The sequence below is a fragment of the Miniopterus schreibersii genome, assembly GCF_964146895.1.
Source record: "Miniopterus schreibersii genome assembly, chromosome: 7".
NCBI classification, from domain to species: domain Eukaryota; kingdom Metazoa; phylum Chordata; class Mammalia; order Chiroptera; family Miniopteridae; genus Miniopterus; species Miniopterus schreibersii.
This window is the reverse complement of record NC_138108.1, coordinates 7,555,018-7,578,514: the sequence shown is the minus strand read 5'-3', so window position 1 is coordinate 7,578,514 and position 23,497 is coordinate 7,555,018. Positions and strand designations below refer to the sequence as shown.

The following is a 23,497-nucleotide window of genomic DNA, read 5'->3' as shown; positions in this document are numbered from 1 at the left end:
GCCTGGGGCATATATAACAGTGGCTAAAAACAAGTCCCTTTCATCGTCAAGTGTGTGCTCCAGTGTGGGGAGGCAGATATCAGCCAAGTAGCCATAAATGTATAATCTGATGGCAGTTAGTGATGGGTGCTATGGAGATAAGACAGTGAGTGGGAGATGAAGGGTAGGGGCTGAGAGGCAGAGGAATATTAGATAAGGTGGCAGAGAGAACCTTCTGATCAGAACTGAAATAAAGTGATGGAGCAAGTCATGCAGGTATCTGGGGAAAGGCCATTCTAGATGCAAGGAAGAACATTCTAGACACAGTGCCTTGAGATTGGAACATGCTTGGCCATTAGGAATAGGAAAGAGCCCAGTGTGGCTGGAGCAGAGGGAGTGAGGGGGGCAGGGGTAGGAAAGGAAACTGGAAAGATGGACAAGGGTTAGTTCACGCACAGCACTGTAAGACACGTAAGGACGCCACAGCATCTCGAACTTTGAATCACGGCAACTATCCACTCAACAAATATCCTAAAACTCCTGGTGTATCCCAGAGCCCTGGCAAGACACTAGGAATATAAGGGGGTGAAGACAGGCCGGGCTCTCAAGGAGCAAGTGTCTCACAGACCAAGTGTCCAGGGAGGACACGATAAGCGTAGAGACAACTATGCTTTATTGTGGTTGTGCCATCACGGGTGAAGCAGCGGGCGTTAGCTGGAGCACAGTGACAAGTCACCGAGGTAGCTGCAATATAAAAATCGGGAGATGTGTGTGTGTGTGTGTGTGTGTGTGTGTGTGTGTGTGTGTATTAATACTCACCCGAGGATATTTTTTCCATTGCTTTTTAGAGAGAATGGAAGGGAGGGATTGAGGAGGGAGGAGGGGGAGAGAGAGAGAGGGAGAGAAAGAGAGAGAGAGAGAGAGGCATTGATGTGCCCTTGAACGCACCTGGCCAGGACTGGGGATCAAGCCTGCAACCCAGGTTCCTGTCTTTGACTGGAAATCGAACCCTTGACACTTCAGTGCAAGGGCCAATGCTCTAACCATTGCAAAAATCAGGGTATTTTTAATAAAACAATATTTTTCTTTTAGTAGCCTGCCTGTGTCACTCTGTCATTGCATGTGTTAAATGCAATGTGTTACCTCATTTGGGATTAAATGTTAAGTCATCTGCTCACCCTGTGAATTGGGTCTTGGAATTAGGGGCCACATTTTTGCATGGGTTTCATTCAGTTCAGCTCTATGTCTGGATCAGGCTTTCACCAAATTTGTAGCAGTGAACTTATGATGCCAAAGAAATAATCTAATTGAGATCCGGCTTCCGGCTTCAGAAAGTTCTGGACCTAACTGGACCTTGGCTGCAGGATTAGAATGTTATGAAAAGCTCCCTGGAAATCTGGAAGGTGGGGCGGGAAGGAATGGGGGTGGCCGTGTGGGTTACTGGTGCTTTTTGCTACTTGTTTTGTCAGTTGTGAGTCTCACTTGTTGGTAAATAGTTAGAAATTATACGTGTTTTGTTTCCCCTTTCGATGGCAAATCCTTTGGGGGAAAGAAGTCTGATTGCTTTGTGTGGGTGTGTGACAAATGACACATGAATGAGGAAAACAATCTTCTCATCTGAATCTGTTCACAGCAATGCTCAGAAAAAAACTGAGAAATGCAGGGCCCATGGCTCCTGCTCGTTCCAAGGGCCTTTACCATAGGCGCCCAACGTCCCCGTCATCCCGGACTGAGGACTGGGGGCTGGTTCCGGCAGCTTGGGGGCAGCCCCCTGCAAAGCTGTTTTCTGGCCTGAGCGCTGCGCTTCAGGGTGATTCTCTGATGTTTGCAGGACATGGGTTTGACTGCAAGGACCCTCATCTCCAAGGTAACGCTGACATTCCTATCTGCAGAGAGCGGTCTGTCTGCCCTGTTTGGGGCTTTCTGCTCTCTGAAAAGCATTGTGGGAGCAAATCTACTTGACGCCGAGATGCTGTCCCCAATTACCTTGTGTGCTTGTTCCGGGTAGTTTGCACTTGCAGAGCAGCCCAGGACACCATCCTCCTGAGATCAGGGTCCCCTCCTGTGGCCTCCCTGCTTTCACGTTTCCAGCACCAAGGTCCTTCGTAGTTACTTTCTCTGCCTAAACTACCAGCTTAACTTGGGTGAACTAGGGCTGCATCTTGTCCCCATCTTAACTGTGACAAGCTTTGGCTGCTTCTCATACGATGGTGAGTTTTTCTACATGGGTCACAGATACGATGTCTGATGGTGAGACAGGGTCAGGCTGTTCTGTGGCTTCAATGCCAAGTATTTCTGAAGTGAAATTAGTAAAAGGTGTTCAGGATGAATGAGCAATATGAAAGTTTACATCTTTTTATTGGTAACTGCATAATTCTGATTGTATTCGAGAATACACTCTGTGCTTGGAACCGGGCTTTAGCTGAGGAAGACAACCGTGATTTTCTAATCTGGGGGAGATCGTTCAACCATCAGGCACACAAATAACCATGCCCTTAGGAATGGTGGCACAGAAAAGGGGAGGATTCCAGGGGAGAATGTTTTTAGATTGAATTTCTAGGAAAGAGATCCCTGAATGAAAATTAAACCAAGACCTAAGGTTAAGTGGGAGGGGATGAGGGAAGTGGAGGGGGCTGGGAAGGGCATTCTGGGTGCGGGGAGTACTTGGCAGGAGAGTCTGAGTGGGGAAATGCCTTTTTTGGTCTGAATTACTGGAAGAGAAGCTTCTGGATTCAGGGAGTTATCAAAAGGATGAGTATTGTAATATGTGGCTGGAAAAAAAAGAGAGATTTGAGCCATGTGATAGAAGACCTTATTTTTTCTAGTAATTATGAGGAGGCCTCGCCAGGTTTTGAGCGGAGGTCCATTGGTTCATGCTATGGTCAGAGCTAATTGATTATAGTAATTACAACTTTATGTATGCAGGGTCTGATCAAGCATACTAACCACTTCTATTACCACAAAGCAGGGCATTTCTGGGTGTGTAGAAATAGATATATAAATGCATATGTAATACATGCATTACACATTTTATATACATATACATTCGCCCATATAGACACCTTCATATGTGTATATATACGCATGTACGCGTGTATACACATAGACATACAAACTTAAATTTGAAAATATACTTTGAGATTAGGTTTAGAGCATGTCTCTACATCCCCATTATTGTTACATAAGACGTCTGCAAGTAGAAGTTTAACTTTGGGTTGATCCCATGCTGATGAGGTACATGCTCAAGGCACGAATGAGCAGGAAAACACTCGCAGGGAATCATCTGGGAGAACACAGACAGGATAACCTCTGTTTTTTTACATTTGTGGTTCAGGATTCATGTCATCCTAATGAATTTTATCATAAAGAAATGAACAAAAATCTAAGTGTAAAACTGAAGCCAAGTAATATCCGCTGCAGTTGTCGTGTTTGAATTATAAAAGGCTAGATTTCAACTAGCTCGAGAACTCATCCAAGGTAAGGCAGGCGGAAGGATTGCTCGTGTGGCCCACCATGGGGCTGCCCGTTCGAGCCCTGACTCTGACGTCACTGTGGATTAAACAGAACTGCCAAATAATATGAGAAAGAAAAGAGCAAAGCTGACCTGAGGCCTTAGGTTCTAAAGTCAAGCTTCTGCTCTCCCACTGTCCAATGCTACTTAGTGTTGTGTTTTCAAAGAACTCAGAACCAAAAAAGACCAGCGTCTAGTCCTCGTGGTCAGTGGGGCCAGGGCTGCGTCAAACCACCCCGGCTTGGATGGGACCATTTTCCTCCCCTGAACTTAAAGATAAAGGGAACCTTCCCAGCCTGCCAGAGAAGAATCGCAGGGTCATTCGGGCTAAGGCCCAACTACACAGACAAAAGGAAATCCTTTCCCTTTCCAAGCACACTCTGCAAAAATGGAGGGTACATTGTACAGGCATAATGGGATGGCTAGAATATCCAATCACATACACATAAAAAAAAATTTAAAAGTCTGCATGTTCATTACATGCATATGACGTAAAACTTTAGGATGTCTCCAAGATGAGCCAGCTCATGTTCTGGAAATATTTTCTTTCTTTTTTAGAATCTAGTCACACTTTTCCTAAACTTGAGAAGCACAGAAAACCACCCCTGAATGTCATTTGACAAAACTTAAGGGGTATATCCCTGGTTTGGAAGAAACAGAGTCTGAATAAAATGCATTAATCTGTCGAATTTTCTGTCTTGCCAAATGTATGCTATGATCTATATCGTTCATGCCCTCTTTTGTTTTTATTTTAATTGCTTTTTAAAATTAAAACCCACCCAGGGAAAAGCATCTTTTTTTTCTTCAACATAAGCTGATAAGAAACTAAGAATGCCAACCCTGGAATGGTAATGTTCAGAAAATTGCAAAGTCTATGTAACTTTAAAGATTACATCTTTCAAAATAAATTTTATTATGTGGATATACATAGGATATAAACCTAATACAGGAGGAAATTGAAATATTGATCTCATAGTTCAGTGAACATAAAACCTATGTGTATTTAGGCAATCACTCGTTTTACAATTCCCCAGAACTGGTAGACTCTCTGGCATTGGCACCATTAATTTTTATAGCTCTGTGCTAAATAAGCGTGAAGTGTGTGTGAAAGTGTATGCTCTCATTGCTTGTCTTCCAACATAGGTTTTTATGAATGCTGATAATAACTGATAATGATATTGGTTTTACTTTTTAAGCCCTTCCTGTGGCCCAGGCAGTACTCAAATACTTCAGATGTAGCGTCTTTTAAATCCACATGACATCCTATGAATAACCATCATTATACCCATTAAACAGTTGAGTTCAAAGAGGCTTAAAGAGGTTAGAGTGCACCTTCCCATGGTTACACCACTAATAAATTGGGATTGGAATTTAGGCTAATCTCACTCGTGGAAGAATATGGGTAATGGTTTTTGTTTTCTTTTTTAAATAGGTAAAACACCCTTACTATATATTTGTAAAGCAAATAAGCACTATCATCTATAAAGACAAATTATTCTTTGATAGTGTGGCCACTGGAGTCAGATCACCTGGGTTGAAAGCCAGTTTCTACCACACGGACAAGTAATTGATTTTCTTTATAATGTAATTACAATGCCTATAAAATAAGGTTTATAGTAGTTTTAACTCATGGATATCGGGGGGATTAACTAAAATAATCCCCCAAAGCACATTGCTTGATACAAAAAAATGCGTTTGATACATGGTAGCTATTATTATTTTTAATTTTACTATTATTATTATTACTGTATTTCCATTAGAGAAGACGTTAGCCCACATCAACACAACTTCAATGAAGCTGAACGGAATGTTTTCTGGCTCTGTAATTCCATGCTGCTTCCTCTGTGTTCTCAAATACTTTAAAAGATCACAAACATTTCTATCTTTATATCTCCACCAGGACAGACTTACAGAGGATAATCCCCAGGAGACTGGATTTAAGGCACTGCAGGGATTCAGCTCCTACAGACCTGACTGCTCCAGGGACAGGGGAAATGTTCCAATCGTTAATCGGATTTTTCTCCCAACTTACTTTCTCTCAACATATTATCCTCCTGGGTTGAATCCAAATTAAATGAGCTTCTGTTGGGTGCTCAGCATCATGCATTTTCCATCGCTACTTTTTTGTTGTCACATTTTTTACCCCCCTCAAGACTCAGAAAATTAGCTTATTTGGTAACTTCCTTTCTCTGTAGGTAGTGATGCTATGAGCGATAGCTACTGTGAATTTGTAAAGCTGATGGCTTCAAAATATTTGTGCAAAGGGAGAAAGAGTTATAACCAGTGGTTTAATAATTCAGATATCTTTAAGTTTTAAATAAGTATATTGTTTTCCCTGGGTTGGACTTCCTAAGTATCATTTGATTGACATTGGGTGGAGGTGATTGGTACACAGAGCTAAAGCCAAGAGTGTTCTAGGTTTGGGGAACCTGTAGTACTGTAGACATATAGTTTTATTTAGGTTCTTTCCCTAAATAAAGCTAGTCTTTAAGATTAAGTACTCCTAAAGACCTTAAAGAGATCATCTTTCATTAAAAACGTTGAAAATCGGAGGAAACTTTGAAGGAATATAAGAGAAAGCATTGAAGCATTAAAATCATTGTTTATTGGTAGTTTATTGTTCAGTAAGCAATTATATATAGTAATTACTGAACAAGTGCCTATTGGGAACAATTTCCTCTATTAAGTTTGTTTGGGTTTTTAGAAAGATGAGTTCATTCTGCCTTATAGTTTTTCGTAAAGAGAGAAGCTGAGGACCAAAGACAAGACAGGAAATGAGGATGGTCACAAGAAATAGCTGAAGCACAAATGACGAAAAAGAAAACTGAGAGAGAATGAAGGAAGCAGTGGCCCTCTGAGTCTTAAAAGATGGGCATAACTCTCAGTCTGTTTGGACTGCTGTAACAGAATATCATACGCTGGGTAACTTATAAACAGCAGAAATTTATTTCTTACAATTCTGGAAGCTGGAAGTCCAAGATCAGGGTACCAGCACTGTTGGGTTCCGACTAGAGCTCTCCTCCGAGTTCCAAATTGTTGACATCCCCCTGCGCCCTCACAGGGTGGAGGGAAGAGGGAGCTCTTGGAGTCTCTTTTATAAGAGCATTAATTCCATTCACAAGGGCCACACCCTCATTACCTAATCACTTTCCCAATTCCCTAATCTTCCACAATCACACTGTTAGGATTTCAACATGTGAATTTTGATCATAGCAGTATACAAAACTGAATTCTACTTCACTTGTTTCTGATGAAAATATTCATAGAGAAGATATGTATAATATTTTGGAATATTATTAAAAGGATCCTTGCCCTGGCTGGTGTGGCTCATTTGGTTGGGTGTCATCCTGTGCACCAAAGGGTTGCCGGTTCAGTTCCAGGTCAGGGCACATGCCAGAGTTGTGGGATCGATTCCCAGTAAGGGGCGTGCAGCAGACAGTCGATTGATGTTTCCCTCTCACACTGATGATTCTCTCTCTCCCCCCTCCTTCATCTCTCTCTAAAAATCAATAAAAATAATAAAAGATTAATTGGTGAATCTAAAGTTAGAAAATGAACTCATAAGAATCATATATGTAGAGGCTTCAGACTCTACTAGCATGCTGGGCCCATCCACACAACAGGGATATGACAGAGGACCATATGCCCTGAGCACTGCTGGGGGTGGGGACTATGTTTTGCTCTGAGTCTCTTGGTTTTATATTCCTTGAAGCTGGAAAGCTCCCTATGGTTTTTCTTTCTTCATATGTTAATACCTTTGATCTGATTTCAATTCAGTTCTTTTGACCAAAAAGTATGTACTCTTTTTTTCATATCTCTTCTCTGAATCATCCAGGGGTGATTTTCTAATACTCAGAAGGCAATCTCACTTCCTTAATTTCTCTATTCTGAAAGGATGCTGTTTCCTCAGGGTGCACACTGTAGTTCTATGAAAATAACAACAGCATTTTCTCTGAGATATCCACAAAAACAGGAAATTAATTTTGGGATTCCCCCCCCCCCCCGTTATCTATTGCTATGTAATAAACCAACCCAAAATGCTATGGCTTAAAACAGCAGCAATTTATTATTTCTTATTCGGTGAGCTGACTTGGCTTATATGGGTACTTCTAATCTGTGTGACACTGGTCAGGGTCTCTTCTTTGGTTGTATTTAGCTGGCAGTTGGGATTAGTTGGAAGGTCCAAGAAGTCTTCATTCAGATGTCTGGGTGACACCACATGGCCTCTTCAGATGACTAGATAGAGCTTCTTCATAGGATGTTGGTCTAAGAGGTCTTACATGGCAATTGGCTTTCAAGATAAAGGAAGTGAAAGCTGTCAGTTCTCTTAAGTATGAGACTCGGTATCACTTATGCCACATTCTGTTGGTCAAGGCCAGCTCTGACTAGAGGAGAGCAAGATAGACTACCTATTGATAGGTAGAATGCATACAAAAAGGGAAGGATTTGAGGGTGGCTTTCTTCAAAGACTACCACAATTTGCCTCCTAGCCACAATATTTCCAATAGGCAAAATACCGTCACCCTCTTGTGGAAATGTCTTCTTGTATTACAACATGAGCTTAAAATCTAGTATTTCATCATCTAAATCATGCCCATGTGCCATGAGGCTCCTTAGATGCAACTCCTTATATGCAAAGGTGCTTGAACTAAAAGTACAATTTATTGGCTCTGCAAAACCTGACACAGACTGGCTGGCCAGGAGCAGGAAAACTGCAATGTACAGTCCTGTTCATAAAAGTGGGGACTGGAGGTCAGAGAGGCACATAGAAGTCACTGATTTATTTCCACACATCTACCCAGTTCTCCCTATTCCAAGGCCAGAGAATATTTACTGATTAAGGCTCAGTTCTGCTCCCTGGTTTTGGTTCTCTGTGGCTCTTGGCGTTGTGCTCTGAGCTCTTAGTTACATCTGCTCTCTAAGCCATCCTTTCCTGCCCATAAGAAATGACCTGTATCTGAGCTGTATCTGAGTATTTTTCTCAGCTCTTTTCTAGCCCTTAAAAGCTTGGGGGCCCAAAGGCTTTTTTAAACTTAAATGTGAACTGTCTCTGCCCGTTTTAGTCAAAGTTGGCAAAGCTCCTTTATAATTTTTGTGGTTTTCCTGTGAATCAAATTATACTGTTTTCATCAAAAGACAAACACAAATTGCTGAGTCAGACCTGTCTCTTCTTAGGATTGTGGTCAGAGTGTTGTGAAACATTTGTTAGATTCCTAAAAGCCAGAGTTTTCAGCAAGGTTTCGTATAGCCATACCCTTAGTTGATTATTACTCCAAGATTACATTTTACTGGCAGAGTTTTGGATTTGACCCTTGCCCTGGGACCATTTTTCACTTTGGAAACCTTTAGCTGCTCAGAGTGAAGGCTTCATGGCAAGTCCTATGTTGGAACTATTTCCTTGCGAACTGAATAGTTTCTCCCTTAATCAACCCCTCTCTCTTGCAATCCTTTATCACACACGGCTAAAAGAAGCCAATGGACATGTTCACATTCTTCCAGAACTCTTAGTTGGGTTCACAATTTCATTTAGTACACTGTACAGTATCTACATTAAACAGATAATAGTCTTGCCTTTTTTTCTCCCAAAGTAGGACATAGCTCTCCTTTTCTTCAGCTTCTAATCATAGCCATTTCCTCACCAGTTTTCTGCCTCCCAACAGTCTCCTCACCATCTCTCAGGCCTCTGCCACTGCCCAGTCCCAAAGCCAACCCACAAGGTATAAATTTTTGTTCTAGCAGCACTGACGTGCTCTCACGTTTCAGATGCGTATAGATTCATAACAAACTACCCCCAAAATCAGAGACATAAAAGCAACAATTAAACTTGTTCCTAATTTTGTGGGTTAGGAGTTCAATAGGGTACGGTGGGGATGGGATGTCCCTGATCAAAGGCGTCTGCTCAGTCACCTGAGATGGCTCCAACAGCTGGGGAGTGACTGTTCAGCTTAACTGGGGTCATATGGCTGCAGTTTCATTTTCCTTATCAATTTAGGTTTTTCTGTTGTCGCTCTTTCCCCATGGTTACCTTGGGCTTCCTCACAGCACGGCGGTCTCAGAGTAGTCAGACTTCTTTCATGGTGCCTGGCTTCCTCTGGGAGGAGGTGACAGCTTTCACGTTGGAGGGGAGAAGAAACAGACTCTGCCTCTTGAGGGATGGGGAAGTATGTAGGTGCAGGGAGGGGAAGAATGGATGGAGCCTTGCTGAAGACAATCAACACAGATTCTCTGCTCTAGGGTTGTTCAAATATCCCTCATCATAGCCTGCAGTAAGAGATAAGTGAGACCTAGGAAGTATCTATACACTTGTACATAAATATTATTTCAAGAAACAACATTTACCCTTATCACATGAAATGCACTCACACTTTCTAATTCTTTTTTTCCAAAATGTTTATTACAACTATTTTATTTTACAACTAATGAGTTGAGATGAGTTAATTCAAAACACAGTGGTTCCGATGAAAGTTCCTTACTGTCTACATGACAAAAGCGAGTATCAATCCAAAATAATATGCCGTGCAGCTTGTCTGAGGCAAATAAGCGATAATCATGCCCTCTAGCTTAAGCCAAGACATTTTCGGTTCCACTTGACTTTAAAACCACATTGTTGAGCCTGTTACATGTCCTACTTTGTTTCATTCCAAATGTTGATGTGAGTTTTCTGTTTAAGTCGTCACCAGATCCAGGACAAAAACCCAGGTCCTACCACTGCAAATCCAATTATCACACTTTCTTGGCCCTCCTGCAACAGACTGAGGGCATGTGCAACTTCCATCCTTTTACAAACACCTTCATTAAAAAAAATAAAAGGAACTATTTTGCAGATAGTATTATGGGGCTTGTGACTGTGGAAATAAAAATATCCCTCAAACCCTTGGAATGTTGGGTTGTGAAAAGAGAGTTATTGTGAGCACAATTCTGTGAAAGTGGGAAATGTGTCTCTCACCTTCTGGAATCAGCCAGTTCTAGTATCAAGCAGGGTGGACCTGACTTCTCTCCACTGGACTCTCATTTCCTGATTTGAATTACCTCTTTAAATATATCATTACAACTAGTGCCAAATAGTATGGGCCCATCATTATAGCATAGGCCAAGAAGACCTTTTAAAACAATACCTTATGCCAAATACAATATAATGAAATCAAAATAATGTAATCACAGATTTTTTTCCTTTGTTTTAAAAGGTATAAAGGATTGGGGAGTGGGTTGGGGGGATGGGTGAAAAAGGTGAAGGAATTAAGCAAAAAACAAATCTCATAGACACAGACAACAGCATGGTGATGAACAGAGGGAAAGGGGGTGGGGGAGGTAGGAGAGGGTACAGGGGCATCAATGGTGATGGGAGGAGACTTGACTTGGGGTGGTGAACACACAATGCAATATACAGACGATTCGTTATAGAATTGTACACCTGAAACCTGTATAATTTTATTAACCAATCTCACCCCAATAAAGTCAATTAAAAATAAAACTAAAACACACACTAAGTAAATAATGAGATTTAAATTGTTTTAAGTAGTTGATAAGGAATTTATATTTCTTCCTTAGTATTATATGGAGTTTGGGCTGGATAATCTTTAAAAGCCCTGAAATTCTCAGCTTCTGTGGCCAGAGACTTTCTCTGAGGAGATACTTACCTGTGTTGTATCTCTTTTCTCACATCTTGGGTGAAGAACATCCACAGATGCAATAGCCTAGTTTTTAAATTACACTTTTTAAAAAAGCCTCACCCAAGGATATATTCTCATTGATTTTGGAGAGAGGGGAAGGGCAGGAAAGAGAGAGAAGAGAGAGAAGAGAGAGAAGAGAGAGAGGAGAGAGAAGAGAGAGGAGAGAGGAGAGAGGAGAGAGGAGAGAGGAGAGAGGAGAGAGGAGAGAGGGAGAGAGAGAGAGAGAGAGAGAGAGAGAGAGAATGGTTGCCTCCTGTACCTGCTCAGACCCTGGATAGAGCCCACAACTGAGGCACGTGCCTGGTGGGGAACAGAGCCCTCAACATTTAGGGCACGGGGGGAGGGGGAGCTCTTCAACCACCTGCGCCACACTTGCCAGGGCTACGCTGTTTTTAAAATAAGGAAAATTTTATTTCAGAAGGATAGGCTGACAAGGAATGTGGCAGATTTCCAAAATTAACTCCGAAAGACAGATCACCTGGGCCTGAGAGCTGTGCCTCACCTTTGTTCCCAGATCTCTCCTTTCAAAAATGTCACTTTCTGCTTACTCAATGCTACTGTCATTATACTATTTTGAGCATTAAAATTTGTGTTCTGGAGCTGAATGGGAATTATTGCTTCTATCTTCGGGCTTATTAGAAATAATTTAAAATTCATTCAACGGCAATAAAAATCACCTTTACATTATGGTTGAATATTAAAATTTGTAATGTAATTTTTGTCTTTTATTAGTATTTCAGCATTCGCAGATATATTTCAAGACTATTTGTAAGTACCTTCTAAAGAGAGAACTTTAAATATGACTTTTTCTTTAATTCTTTATTGCTTAGAGTGAAGTTAAAATACAATTAATTATGTGATAATCTGGCTCAAAATTTCAGACTCTGCTTTATATAGGTAAACTTTTAAAAAAGCACATATGACCTTTGAAACAATTTTTCTTTTTTACTCCCTAAATGATTTAGTTAGTACTTGGACTAAGGTAAAACCAGATGATAAATGGTAAGTGGAGAGAAACATCAGTTCATCAGAAAAGAAACTTTCCTCCTCTGATTTTCCAGACAGAACCGTGAGATTGTAAAGGGACAGGGAATGGGAAGCAGATAGTATCTGGGAAAAAATGGGTCCCGATATTAAAGGAACGAATCTGTTGATTCATCCTGATCCTCTATAATTTACTTCGCACTCTGCTCTCTAAATAGTCCTCAATTCTATCATTTCAAAGTTGGATCAAGATAGAAGGAGAGGAGAGGCAGCAAAACGTGCCCGAGTCATGCACCTGCTGGCACCAGGCGCTTTTCAGCACCAGGGGAGGCGAGGGAAGGCGCCTGCCCACGAGAAGCAGCGTCTCCTGAGTAAGGCTGGCTGGAGAGCGGCTGTAGCTGGCGGGCAGCAGAACAGAGCGAAGCGAGGGGCCGATGTGCGAAAGCAAACAAAAACATCCAGAGCACGGGTCGGAATCAAAGGGCAAATGCCTGCACCCGATTCGGAGGGTGCAGAGTCAGCCTGAGAAGAGCCCTAACAACAGTCACTGGAGGAAGGGTGCTCCTGGGCGAGTGCCTGGAAGAGCATCTCTGTCATCAGCTGTAACGTGAGCTCTGTGACACAGTTTCAGGGCGTGAGGAGGGGTAGGGCAGGAACAGGGGGAAATTGCATATAAAAGATGGAAAGAGTTGCATTAATTCTTAATAACAAAGCTAGTTAAATTACTCCAGCTCCAGTGGAAGAAATTGAAATGAGTGCTGGCCACGCAGCTGCACAGGGTCTTTACGTAGGCTCAATACATTTATAGTTATCTAAGTCAGTTATCTAAGTCAGTTTGAACTGCCACAGCAAACTACCAAAGACTGGGTGGCTTAAACAACAGAAATTAATTTTCCCACATTGTTTGAGGCCAGAAGTCCAAGATTAAGGTGACAGCATTGTTCTTGTGAGAACTCTCTCCCTGGCTTGTAGATGGCCACCTTCTTGCCATGTCCTCACATGATGGAGAGAATGGGAGACCAAGCAAATGCCCTGGTGTCTCTTCTTATAAGGGCCCTAATCCCACCCATTAGGAGAGCCCAGCCCTGATGACCCACCCCATGTAAACATAATTCTCTCCCAGTGACCCAGCTCCAAGTACCATAACACTGGAAGTTAGGACTTCAACATGAATTTGGGGGAACACAGTTCAGTCCATAGCAACTGTCAGCTTTGATTATCTCAGCGTCACCGGGAGAGTGACATATTATATTTTATTCCCCTTTGTCAGATGATATCTGATTTTGGTTTGGCACTGAAGTTATCCTCGCAGTACAAACAGATTCTCTAAATTCCTTCCTACTGAATAGTTGTTCTACCTTAATTCTAACTACATTGTGCTCTAGAATAGACCCTTCTCTTTCGTCATTTTATAAATAGGAAGGGTCCTGATTTCATTTTTTTCCTGTTTCTTTTGGTAAACAAAATGAATTTAATTTGCTGACATTTTGAATGCAACCTTAGCCTTGGTCTTGCTCATTCCAAAGGCTGCCTTCTGACCTATGTGGAAAGAGGGATGTTGGCTCCAGGGTTGTTCACAAGGCTGCTGTTTCCCTGAGTATCATGGGACTCCCAGCTCTACCACTGACCCCCTCACTGCCTAGGGATCTGGGCAACGGCCTCCCCTCAGGATGGTGCTGTCACCTAAGTGTGGGCTCAGTAGCTGCTTGAATTCTGCCTGTCCTGTTATTTCTCCCCATGCAGCTACCTGAGTCTAAGTTGGAATGTCTGAGTTTAGAGAAGTGTCAAAGAAAACAAAAGTGAAGTATAATTTTCAAGGGAGACAAGTGAAACTCTTATTCTAAGTATGATTGTTCCTATAACAAAGTTCTCCATCACATGGACACACATCAGTTCCTAGCTTTAGGTTAATCCTCCACTCACAGAGCACCTCCCTGTGCAGACTCCTTTCCTCTGTGGTTACCCCCAACCCCATACCATCCAATTCACAGAACCCAATAGTCAAAGACGAATGTTTTTCCAGAGCGTAAGTCCCTTAGTTTAGAATGATACCCTGAGATAGATAGCAGGAAACAAGCTTCAGAAGAGCAGTCTGGGTGGGCTTTGTTCTAAGTCCTGACTCTTTCAGAGTCCCTGTGGAACTAGGTCAACCTCCTTCAAGGATGTATAAGTTTACTTTTGGGCTCAGATTTTTGTACCTAATGTGATGACTTATTTAAATTGTGAGAATTAACATATACAATAGATTCCCCAAACCAAAAATATTTAAACCAGCACATCCCTCCTAAAGAATTCTCTGGGTATTTATAACTCCATTATGTCTCTAGCCTTTTTGCTTTTAGCACCAAAAGACTCCACTGCTATACCCCCTGGAAAATGATATCTAATTTTTACTAATATGAGTTAAAGAGAAAGTCTAGATACATTAAGAACCTCCTGTTCCAAATGCTGTTTGTAGTGAGTAAAGTCAATATTGTGGGCACAAATGGATCAGAATATTTAAAAGCAGGTATGACCAGGAAAAGTGAGACACACAGCCACTTCTAGAATATTCTATTGGTTCCCTTTCTCTGAAGGCATGATTGATGTGTGAAGCAGCTGCCTAACTAATCTCTGCTTCCCCTTTAGTAAGTTTTATAAAAGTTCCAGTGTCTTAAGCACGCCGGTTGATAAAAACAGAGGCTATTTCAGGTGTTTCCTGATTTGTGCCTTGAGATCCCCCCCTTCCCTTAAGGCTGCAAACTACAGAGAAGCCTGTTATTTTCTCACAGTTTTACACCTAGAAGTTCTACTGTCAACTTACATTGTATGTTACCATTTACCACCACCAACTCTGTTCTGCCAGTTGCATAATAATAATAATGGCTGTAATCATACATCAACACAATGAGATAACCAGGCTCCAGTACCTCCCCTGCGTGCTAAACAATTACTTTCAGTCACAGATGTCGCCAGCCTGTTCCAGCCCACCGTATGGTGTCAGGACTTTGTGTCCCATGGCAAGAACAAGGAGGGTGGGGGCTCCCAGCAGGCTGCGGGAAGCCCCGGTCCCCATATCTGTGAGTTTCCAGAAGTTATTCCTGAAGCTTATACCTCCATCCTCTGGATTATTTTCTGGCAGAACTTTTCCTTGGGGTTCTAACGTGTCCGGGCAACGTATCTAATACATTCATTCCAAGATAGGCTTTGGGATATCATAAGAGATCTAATGAAGAAAAGCAGACACACACACCCTCATCAACAGTACCTGGAGATGCGGAGATTAACCTGTCTAGACTCCTAAGATTTTCACACCAATTTCCCCTCAAGTATCAGACCCATCTCTGTAGAAGTTATTTGTCTGAGCCAAGGCTGAGATCAAGCCCAGCAGGCTGGGACGCTTGCACCCCCAATGAAAGAAGGTGCGACTGCCTGCGGGAGCCACATCATGAAAGGGACCATTTGTGTTAACAGAAACTCTACCGCCCCCCCCCACCCCCAGTGTCTCCCTGCATTCTCCGAGGTCAATCTTTATGAAATCTGTGATTGTTTCAATGCAGCATGTTTCATCGGAAGGCTCCTATTTACAAGTTCTGAGACAGAGGCACGGAGAGCCCCGGTCTTAATACATCTACCAGGGCTGGGTTATTAAAGTGAAGTTTGCGCCGGCCGGGCGTGGCTCAGCGGCTGAGCGGCGACCTAGGATCCAGGCGATGGGGGTTCATTCCCGGTCAGGGCACATGCCCGGGTGCGGGCTCATCCCCAGCAGGGGGCGTGCAGGAGGCGGCCGATCAGTGACTCTCTCATCATGGATGTTTCTCTCTCTCTGTCCCCCTCCCTTCCCCTCTCTGAAATCAATAAAGACATATTTAAAAAAAAAAAAAATCTATGAGACCTCAGCATGTTAAAGCAGATAGTCGTTAAAAAGAAAAAAAATGAAGTTTGCAGATAAAGACCGCTGTTGTTCCTGGTCAGCTTTTCCTAAACACGGGGGCCACCCGCCTCCCGCTGGATGTTTTTCGTCTCAGCGCCGCGCTGGGCATGGAGCGGGCGGCCCGTGCCATCGGCACTGCGGGATAACGAGCCCCAAACGCGGATCCCTTCCCACTGCGTCCCCGCGGGATTCATCCATGTTCCTTTTCTCTTTCTCTCTTTTCCCCAGTCGCAGCCAAGCCGAGGCCCAACAGCGACGAGTACTCAAAGAAGGTGCCGCCGCCCAAGCCCAAGCGGAACCCGAGCACGCAGCTCAGCGCGTCCTTCGACGAGGCCTACCTGCCGCAGCACGCGGCCCGCCGCGCCTCGCAGGCCGGCAGCCCCGCGGGCGACGCCGAGGACGAGGAGCCCGTGTACATCGAGATGGTGGGGAACATCCTGCGGGACTTCCGCGGCAAGGACGACGACGACGACCAGAGCGAGGCCGTCTACGAGGAGATGAAGTACCCGGTCTTCGACGACTTGGGCCAGGACGCCAAGGGCGACGCGGACCGGCCGGGCTGCCCCTCGCCCGGCGCCCCCGCCATGGCGCCCGACTGGGACTGCGCCTGCGCCAAGGCCCCCGCGCCCTGCGCCTGCGCCAAGGCCGCCGCTCCCGGCGCGCCCCGGGGCCCGCTGTGCGACATCCCGCCGCCCTTCCCCAACCTGCTGTCCCACCGGCCGCCCCTGCTGGTCTTCCCGCCCGCGCCGCTGCAGTGCTCCCCCAACTCCGACGAGTCCCCGCTCACCCCGCTGGAGGTCACCAAGCTCCCGGTGCTGGAGAACGTGTCCTACCTGAAGCAGGCCGGGCCGTCGCCGTCCTCGCTGCCCCCGCACACCTCGAGCCACCCGAAAGCGGACAAGGACCCGAGCGGGGCCCTGGGCCCTGCCGCCGCCATGCTGTCCTCGTCCCCGCCCCCGCCGTCCACTCTGTACCGGACGCAGTCCCCCCACGGCTACCCGAAGAGCCACTCGGCCTCGCCGTCGCCGGTCAGCATGGGGCGGTCCCTCACCCCGCTCAGCCTCAAGAGGCCGCCGCCCTACGACGCGCTGCACGCGGGCGGCCCGCCCCGGAGCGCGCCCGCCCGGCCCGTGTCGCAGGACGGCGGCAAGATGGTGGGCGCGCCGGTCGGCGCCCCCGCGGCGCCCGCCGGCTGCCGGGCCCGGACGCCCACGAGCCCGCTGGAGGAGCTCACCAGCCTCTTCACGTCGGGCCGCAGCCTGCTGCGGAAGTCGTCGGGCGGCCGCAAGGCCAAGGAGGCGGCCGAGAGTGAGTGGGGCGTGGGGGGGCGGGGGGCGACCTGCGGGCATCGAACCCCGCGCAGCCGGGCGGGGACCTCGCCGCGGGGGCGGCTCTTCTTCCCGCAGGTGCGGCCCACGCGTGTGAAGGGAGCGACCGCTGTAGGTGAGATGGGAGGGCCGTGAGCTCTCATGGCTCTGGAAGGGCTGCCCGAGGGGGAATTATACATTCAGGCAGGGAATTGGGAGATGTTACTTATCTTCCATTCAAAGCCTGCTTGAGCTCATACGTGGTAGAGAACCTTTGCTGGAACGACAGCGATTCGGATGGAGTTTAGGACTTTGTTTTTTTTGAAGCATCGTGAATGAGTTTCTGTGCATGCTCCGTGCGGCTGCGCTCCGAGCTTCACCCCAAACAGGCCCACGGCCTCCCTTCTCGGGCCCTGCTGGTTATTAGCGTGTTAGTCCTCTGGGGCTCTCCCTGGACCCGCCCGCATGTAGACTAGGGAAAAAAATCAGAGTGATAAGTAGGCAGTGAACATTATGTTTACCACTGGATGTCAGAGACCAGAGTGTCCGTATCTGAAGTCTGACCCTTTGTGAGCCTGAAATCATTCCATAATACAGAGTAAAGTCAAAACAGACCCAGTTTTCTCAATGTCCATTTCATTACAGGACACCGCTTTCCCTTGTTTAAAAATGCCTTAGGCGGCTACGTTGATAATTTATCATTTATATCTCAAAGGATCCCAGCACAGGATTTTGTTGTTTATTTATTCATAACAGTCAGACTGAGGGTGTTCCTTAAAGGGAAAGAAATCCTTAATACTTTTGATGATGAAGATGACAAGCCTTAGATAATTAATATTCATTGGTACTTATAAACCACTTATCTTGTCTTATTGTTTCTTTACCCAGAGAGATCTAGGAAAGCATTAGCTGCTTAAATAACTCCAACTCCCCCCCAAAAAACCTAACACATTTCATCTACAGGCAACAATTTGTAATTCATTAGGCATGTCTGGAGTTACATACACCTATTCATGTGTACATCCAATTTTTTTTTAATTATTTTAAAAATTGAATTAAAATTTAGGAACAACCAATTTCTAGAGCAGCAGTTCTCAGCTGGGGAGGTTTTTTCCCCCAGGGATATTTGGCAATGTCTGGAGACGTTTTTTGGTTGTCAGGACTGGGGATGCTACTGAAATCCTGTAGGTAGAGGCCGGGGATGCTGCTTAACAGCCTACAGTGCATAGGACAGCCCACTGCGCGCGCGCGCGCGCGCGCGCACACACACACACACACACACACCACATATAACACACAACACACAACACACAACACTATCTGGTCCTCAGTGTCAATCAGTAGTCAATAGTCTCAGGTTTGGAAGATCCTGATCTATAGTTATTAAGGCTTAAAGTTTCTTATAGATTATTCACGTGTTTTAAACATAGATCAGGTAAAGTTTTTGGAATAAGGTGAAGAAAAAAACATTCCTTTCAAATATGTAACAGCAAAATTAATAGAAGTTTCATCCTGGAATTGGTGGCATTATTGAATTTTCTCTTTTCCTACCAGTTTTGTTGGAGGACCCTTCACAGCTCCAGCTGGCAGCTATACCAATTAGCTAGAAAAAGTGTATGTAAAAGAAATGATTAACTAATGAAGTTATTTCAAGAAAAATCCATCTGTTAGAATCAGTCGGTGTGCTGTGTGTCACAGACTTCTCCAGTTGACTCCAAAATGAGCTTTGTGTTCCTCTGAAACAAAGCTTGTCCATGCAAAAGTGACCCAGACCCTTTATAGCTTTAGGGGATCCGAGGAGTGAATTTCTCCCTATGTGCTGCTAACCAGGCATCAATTCTTCAGAGAAAGGGCATGCCCTGAGTTGTTTTTAACTTCAACATTTTATTTTGCATAAATGGAAGGGAGGAAGAATGCTGATGGCACACAAGAGTAATCCAATGATACTTCCTTTTGACTCTGGAAGAAGACAGAAAGACAGGGTCAGATGCTGACGCAATCATAGGGGCTCTCAGGAGTCTTCCTGCCATTCAAAACATAGATCCGAAATTGTTGATAACTGAGAGCTAACCTGTAACTACTGTTGCGGCATGCTCAGTGACACAACTTTCTCCTTCACTCTTCCCAGACAGGATGTGTAGGTACCATAGGGACAGAATAAGTGATATGAAGATATAACAGTCACGCCTCCTGAGTCTCAAGTGGTACTTTTTTAAATTTCAGGAATAAAAGTGAGACTGGTATTTCTATTCTTTATACCCCCCTGGCTTTCCTGGAAATGTCAATTTTGAAAAGTTTCTGGTATTCAATCTAAGGCACATTTACTCCTATTTTAATTTAAAAAAAAAATCTGTCACATGAAATTTATGCCTTCAACTCTTATTTTTAATAATCTATAAAAACACACCTAATTTAATAATTTCATATCTTAAAAGCTTACAACTCTTGATGGGGATAGGGCACCAGGAAGAGATAAAATAAGTCACTAGGGGTAGACTATGAATCAAGTTCATTTCACTTTACAATTTTCTAAGCATGGCCTTCACATTAATTGTTCTAGGAATCATTCTTTCCCCTGGTTGATGGGACATCGTAATGTTTATATATGAGGACACTTGATAGTCTCCCTAATGACAGTAATTTTGATTTGAATTGCTTATTAATATTTTTAAAATTTGTGCAGAAAGGGGGGATATGAGGCATGGGAGAAGTGGTAAACTTGTATTTTATTGCTGTAAATTTTTGTGTATACATGAGAAGTAGGGGAAATACAAATATGTTTTACAGTGAATTTGGAGACTCAAATGATAATTTTCTACCTATAATTTCTATCTTTCTTTCACATATATATATATATATTTTGTATATCTCTTGAGTAGAATTTTTAGAACACGTGGGTCATGAACGGGCTAAGGAAGGAGCCAAGGAAAGAAATGATGCTGGCCCGCCTGCCCAGTATTACTGCGACGAGAAGGCACAGTGGTGGGGCGGTGTTGCCACAGAGCCTCATCATACTCAACAGTGTTCCCCCTTAATGGAGAGACAGAGCTATCTCCTGCTAAGTTTCATGTTTCAGCCTTTTAAAAATACTCCCACTTAAGACTTTCAAATGTTATATTTTTGTAATTATAGATATAAGTGGGATGAAACGAGTTTGGAATCAGATGTAACCTTTGCTTTTCCATTCACTTTGTAAAAAACAACAACACACACACAGAAACAACATCCCTCAAAAAACATGCAAACAAAATAAAACCAGAAAACCATCCCCCACTCTCCCCACCCCTTTCACATACACACAGCACTCATGTCCTTTTCTCCTTTTTAAGTCACTTGAGGTCCAGCGATGCCTAAAATATTAGGCATTGCTGGTGGGGCAACTGATCAAGCTTACCTTTACAAGTTGAAATTTTGAAAGAATTTTAAATTTAAAGGAATGATTTTGGAAGAGATTTTTAAAAATACATTTCTATGTTTATTTATTATCCTGATTTTAGGAAAAAAAGGAAGGGTATACTAACATAATATAGCCATCTTCGTGATTCAGAGTCATTGTTGTGATTACTGTTGTGTGCCTACTATGTGCCAATGCCCCAAAGGGTTAGCAAGGTGATCTGAACAGGGAGGCCTCACACAGTGGTGACTATCATTGTCCCTGCTGGTTTGTAAAGGCCGTGACACGTGACACAGTGTTGACAGCTTAATTATTGTGATACTGGGATGTCCTCAGGGGCTATTAGAGGTTGTCAAGCTGACAAACCCTCTCCTGCTATATCATTTAAATTCACTTAAACTCTTATGTCTGTTTCTTGTGGTCTTCCTTCCCTTTTCCCCGGTAGTTTTATTGATGCCTATACCTCTCCTCCCCTCCCCCGCCTTTCCTAGTCTCCTTTCAGTCTTTTTCTCATTGTATTATTATATCATGAATCAATTATGGACCAAGAAACCAGATACCCAAACTTGTCTGAAGAGACACTGTCATAGGGACTTTGTGACCTCTACTTTCAAAGGCCACTTGAACCCCTTTACTGAGTCTTGAATGACATTCTTGCATCATATCTGAGATGGTCAGAAATATCAACTTTCCAAGAACTGAGCTGTCCCGGGAAACATGGAGAGAATATTATTTTATTTTAGGAGGGCCTACACATTTTGTTTCATTTATTTAAAACATTACTTTTAGTAAAATTTAGCAAACAAAATAATTAAGGACTTTATCTTACCTCCTTCTCATTCCTGTGAAAGGTAGGGGCTGACAGAGAGTGAGTAGGGACAAGTAGCTATAGTCCACCCTCGATATCTATGAGGGACTACCCTCAGATACCTAAATCCAAGGGTGTTCGAGCACCTTATATAGTAATAGTGCAGTATTTACATATAACCTGTGAACATCATTCCACATACTTTAAATCATCTCTAGATTACTTGTAATACCTAATACATGGTGGGGCAAAAGTAGGTTTACAGTTGTTCCTATGGAAAATAATAATTAGTAAATAATACCAGGATGAACTCTCTGTTCTACTTACAACTGTAAGCCTACTTTTGCCTCACCCTGTGCAATGTAAATACTATGTAAATAGTTGTTATACTATGTTGTTTAGGGAATAGTGACAATTTAAAAAAAGGCTGTACATATTCAGTATAGATATAACCATCATAGACCTGACCAGGTAGTAAACGTCAGCAATGTATTTTTAAAAATATTCTTGAATGTATGGATGGGGAACCCATGCGCACAGAGGAAGAACTGTATAGAGAAACCAAAGAGAAGAATAGAGAGTAGAGCTCATAGCTCTGGGTCTCTCATCTGCTGTGGAGAACGGGTGAGCCCTCCGCCTGTGGCAGCCAGCAGCTTGGAGCTGCCTGGCCAGAGATGGGGCTGGGACTTGAACCTCTGGAATGCTGGGATTCTTTACAGGCATTTGGGGCTTGAGCTACACCCAGATGCCTGAAGAAATCTCGGAGGATACCCTAAGGAGGATTCCAGAAAGTCTGGAAAGACCGAGGCCTCTGGGATCTGTTAAACATCACCGTTGTCAGGCCCCTCTCCTTATGTTTGCTGGTTGCCTCCCTGCTCAGGGTCCCACACTGTGGTCTCAGGCTGTTTTCTGCCTTAGCAAGGCTCCTTCCCACCCTCAGAAGGAAAATGGAGCCAAAAACTCCCAAAAAAGCCCTATGCAAAATGCTTTTTAGCATCGCCGTTTTTGTTCAGATTTGTGTTCATGTGTAGTTGACAGAATCAGGCACTTACCTTTAACATTTTTTAAAAATATACAGTTTCAAAAGAACACCCTGGCCTATTAAATTATTAATATTTTTAAAGCTAAATAAATTCTTTTCAGAATGGTGAGGTTAACTAGAGTGTATGTAAAATCCCTTGATTTTGAAAATGCATCTGACTTCTTGGTTAATTGGGACCCTGACATTGTCTGTTTTCCCCACTCAGTTTCTCCCAGGATTGAAATAGAGAATCACTGAAGAAGACATAATTTCATAAATAATTGCTCACCTTTCTGGGGGTACACTGCAGCTGCCTTTGATTGATGCAGGCAGACGTGTTTATCCCTCGTGTTTACGCTCTCTGTCTGCGGAATCTGTAAGTGCAATTGCTTGTCAGCAATTTAATCAGCAGTTCCCTCCGTTAAGTCTCTCTATTTCAGATTTATAAAATGCAGAAATATTTTCAATTCAGATATAAAGCTACAACAGTCTTTTTTTAAAAATCAAGATTCCCTCAGTTGTATATAATTTTACACACGTGAAATATTCTAGGACAGATTTCTTTCCCCGCTATTGAATACCTGAAAAAAAATTCAATTTCTGATTTGCATTTAATATCATGTGTTCCTCACACTTTGACATCTATAGGTAATTACAGATTAGGAATAAGTAGGGGGTTCCTATCAGACATATCATAACCCCTACGTTTGTCCTACATTCTAACTAAATATGATCTAGAGGGCTAGGACAGGGGCTGGATGGCACAAGAGATGGCTTCCATCTTAGCTCAACCATTAAAACGCTTTGAGACTTTGGATTAGTCAGTTCATCTCTTCATGTCTCAGTTTTCTCACTTTTCAAATGAAAATATTAGGTGCTAAAACTGTTAGTCTCCTCTGGCTGTGTTTGA

General features: G+C 43.5%; 1 protein-coding gene across 1 annotated transcript in view; it reads left to right on the top strand.

Annotated features, from left to right (window-relative positions):
* NYAP2 (neuronal tyrosine-phosphorylated phosphoinositide-3-kinase adaptor 2) overlaps positions 1–23,497 on the top strand; it is a gene marked incomplete at both ends in the record, with an annotated part of 176,112 nt that overhangs the window by 90,075 nt on the left and 62,540 nt on the right. The window contains one exon of the mRNA XM_081143223.1: positions 16,286–17,365. Within this exon, the coding sequence (XP_080999349.1) occupies positions 16,286–17,365 (1,080 nt within the window). The remainder of the gene's footprint in view (positions 1–16,285; positions 17,366–23,497) is intronic.